The sequence below is a fragment of the Echinops telfairi genome, unplaced genomic scaffold (genome assembly GCF_000313985.2).
Source record: "Echinops telfairi isolate 266 unplaced genomic scaffold, ASM31398v2 ScPeMD7_2573;HRSCAF=3158, whole genome shotgun sequence".
NCBI classification, from domain to species: Eukaryota; Metazoa; Chordata; class Mammalia; order Afrosoricida; family Tenrecidae; genus Echinops; species Echinops telfairi.
Genome location: NW_022106471.1, coordinates 1,793,133 through 1,796,034, shown reverse-complemented (window position 1 = coordinate 1,796,034; position 2,902 = coordinate 1,793,133). Strand labels below are relative to the sequence as shown.

The 2,902-nt window shown below is 44.5% G+C and overlaps 1 protein-coding gene across 1 annotated transcript in view; it reads left to right on the top strand.

Annotated features, from left to right (window-relative positions):
* Positions 1 to 2,902, top strand: part of GMCL1 (germ cell-less 1, spermatogenesis associated) — a 29,670-nt gene that overhangs the window by 22,132 nt on the left and 4,636 nt on the right. The window contains exon 11 of the mRNA XM_045294085.1: positions 2,758 to 2,891. Within this exon, the coding sequence (XP_045150020.1) occupies positions 2,758 to 2,891 (134 nt within the window). The remainder of the gene's footprint in view (positions 1 to 2,757; positions 2,892 to 2,902) is intronic.

The following is a 2,902-nucleotide window of genomic DNA, read 5'->3' as shown; positions in this document are numbered from 1 at the left end:
TGGTCAGTATAAGACATGAAAAAATAATAATTTATAAATTATCAAGGATTCATGAGGGAGGGCGGGTGGAGAGGGGGTGGGAAATGAGCTGATACTACTAAGAGCTCAAGTAGAAAAAACTATGATGATGGCAACATATGTACAAGTGTGCTTGACACAATGAGTGGATGGATGGATTGTTGTAAGAGCCCCCATAAAATGATTTCTTAAAAAAAAAAGTTATCACCCGAATTGCTTGAAACGCTGTGCACCTAAGTGTATTTCCATCGGCAGCAAACACCAAGAGGGAGGCACAGTATGACTCCAGAGTTCCTGAGCATTATTCTTGAGCAAAATAGGCTTTCAGAATGACAGGCCTCGGTAGGGTTCTCGGCAAGGTGGCTGCCACAATGGCTCACACTAACGGCAGTGGTGAGGATGGCGCCGGAGCGGCCCTGTTTCATTCTTTGCTCCATTGGCCGGCTCCAACTCAGTGAACGCGATCGCGCCTAACGACAGCCACAACTGGGTCCGTGTCTGCGTGGCCTTTGGATCCTTCTCCTTTATCCAGAGCTATCTTGCTGCGCTCCCACCTCCAGCTGTGTCCCGTGGGGCTATCTCAGCCACTCAGACAGCCTAGTCCTTGTTTGAGTCCCTTGTCACTGCAGGCACCCAAGACTCAGCAAAAAATCCAAGCTCTAGATTTAAACAGCGATTAACAACGTGTTCTCCCAAACACAGGATGCACGTAGGAGTGCATAACTCTGCAGGGAATGTATCCAAATCGAGGGAAAGTAGGGATTCTCACATCACTGCTGCTACTTTTCCTCCGGGGATCTTCTCAGCTGACCAGATGCTCATAAAAGGGTATGTGGTTACGGGATCAGAGGTCTGTGGCACCAGGGACAGTGACATTGTGCCTCTCCGATGTCAGTTCCCGTCCGTGTGCATTGATGTAGCTAAGCCTGAACGTGCTTTCCCATGAAAACGTGTTTTACTTTCCCAGCGGTAAGTCAGAGTGGGAAGCCCTAGGCAAAGTTGGCACCAGGCCAGCAGCGATGATTGTAATGGCCTCATCCCCAAGGCTTGCTCGACGAAAGGGCCATCAAAACTGAAGTCCAGTGAGAAGTGTGTCCCTTTCTGAAGACTCGTGTCTGTTCATTAAATATGTAGGTAGATGCTAGAAGCGGCCGTAGCAGAATAAGCAAGTAATAACAAGGGGACAAGGAGCCGGCTGGCTTTAGTAAACCATCTGCACGCCTTGCCTCTGGTAAGGTCATCCTCTGAGGTGGGTGTGTGTTTACTGTCCCAAGTCACAGCGTGGAGGCTACAGTTCACAAGGCCGGTGACTGCCCAAGTTGTGAGGTTTGAGCCGCGGCTCCCAGACTCCGAACGTGAACGCTTAGTCACAATGTTCACTTAGCTTGACAGTTGGTTCTTTTTTACATTTTTTCTTTTGTGATATTCCTATCGAGTTGTCACTAAAGGCACACTTTCTTTTATAGGAACAAGTGGTCATGAATTTGGACAGCAGGCTTCTGGTCTTCCCCTTGTATATCTGCTGCAACTTCCTATACATATCACCAGAAAAGAAAGCTGAAGCCGGGGCTCCCCCAGAGGGTCCCGCAAGCTGACGAGCTCCTCAGCTGGAACGCCGTGCGCTTCGCAGACGGCTGGGCCAGCTTTCCAATCCCAGCCCCACTGACCAGCACGTTCAAGGTGACTAAAATGACCAAGGCCTTACGGACTATAAGAGACAAAACAGAAGCCTGTCCTTGTCCTCGTTACCTTTCTATGCAGCCATGAAGACCCTGGACAAGCCCAGAAGTATCTGTCAAGTATGTTCCAAAGATGTCAGTTCATGCTTTCTGACGTAGCACCAACAGAAAGTTGCCGTAGGTCATTTCCCTGCAACCAAATACAAATTTAAATTTTCACTTAAACTTCAGCCCTGTCAAGTGTTCGTGAGCCTCAGTTAGACATCTGAAAATGATCTTTTATTTGGCTAAAAGAAAGTTAAAGGTATCACTTGAATAGCCAGTGAAGATCAATGCTCTTTCCATTTGTACACTGATGTTCTCTACGACATCGTTAATCGTGAATTATTTATGCAGCAGATACTACACTTTAAGTATTTTCATATTCTCTGACCTCTGGAATTATTTATGTTCAGATTGTGTTTGGAATCCTACTTCCTACTTGAGCTCAGGACTTTCTACCCTCTGCATCAAGTGCCTTTGTCACACATGCTATAGAAATTCCATAGCCAATGTAAATAAGGTTGGACAGTCTAATGTAGAAGCTGGATAATAAAAGCATTAATGTAAAAATAGAACTTATTTTTTTCAAAATCGAGGTGTACATTTGTCATGATTTACACATGTTGGCTTCTTGTGTCTATAGCTATTTTGAACACAGTCCTGTTCATTTTCCTTTCCGTCAGAATAAGTCCTTTTTGTCGTTAATGTATATGTTTAACAGGTTGAAAAAGAAATGGGAATCGTTTTTATGTATCTGTACAAATAAGGATTTGGGAGATAAATAAACTCATATAAAAGAGCCACGTGTTCGTCAGTTACTTCTTATCTCAGCCAATAGAACAGCACAGGCTTAGACATCTGAAAAGAATCCGTTTGTAGTTTGAAACGACTTTGTAAAGTTGCCTAGATGAAAGATCCAAAAGCAAATTATTATCGTGAAGGAAGGCTCTTTTAACTAATTTTGGCCTTAGAAAATGAGTGTTTTTTTTCTTTAAATCTTGTTTTATGTCTTAATCCTAGGTTACGCCTGGCCTCTTTTGATAGTAGTGGAAAACTAATATGTAGCCGAACGACCGGGTATCAGATCCTCACACTTGAAAAGGACCAGGTACGTCTGATCACCTTTCTGCTGATGCGGCCAGTGTCGCATTGGTCTTTTCAAA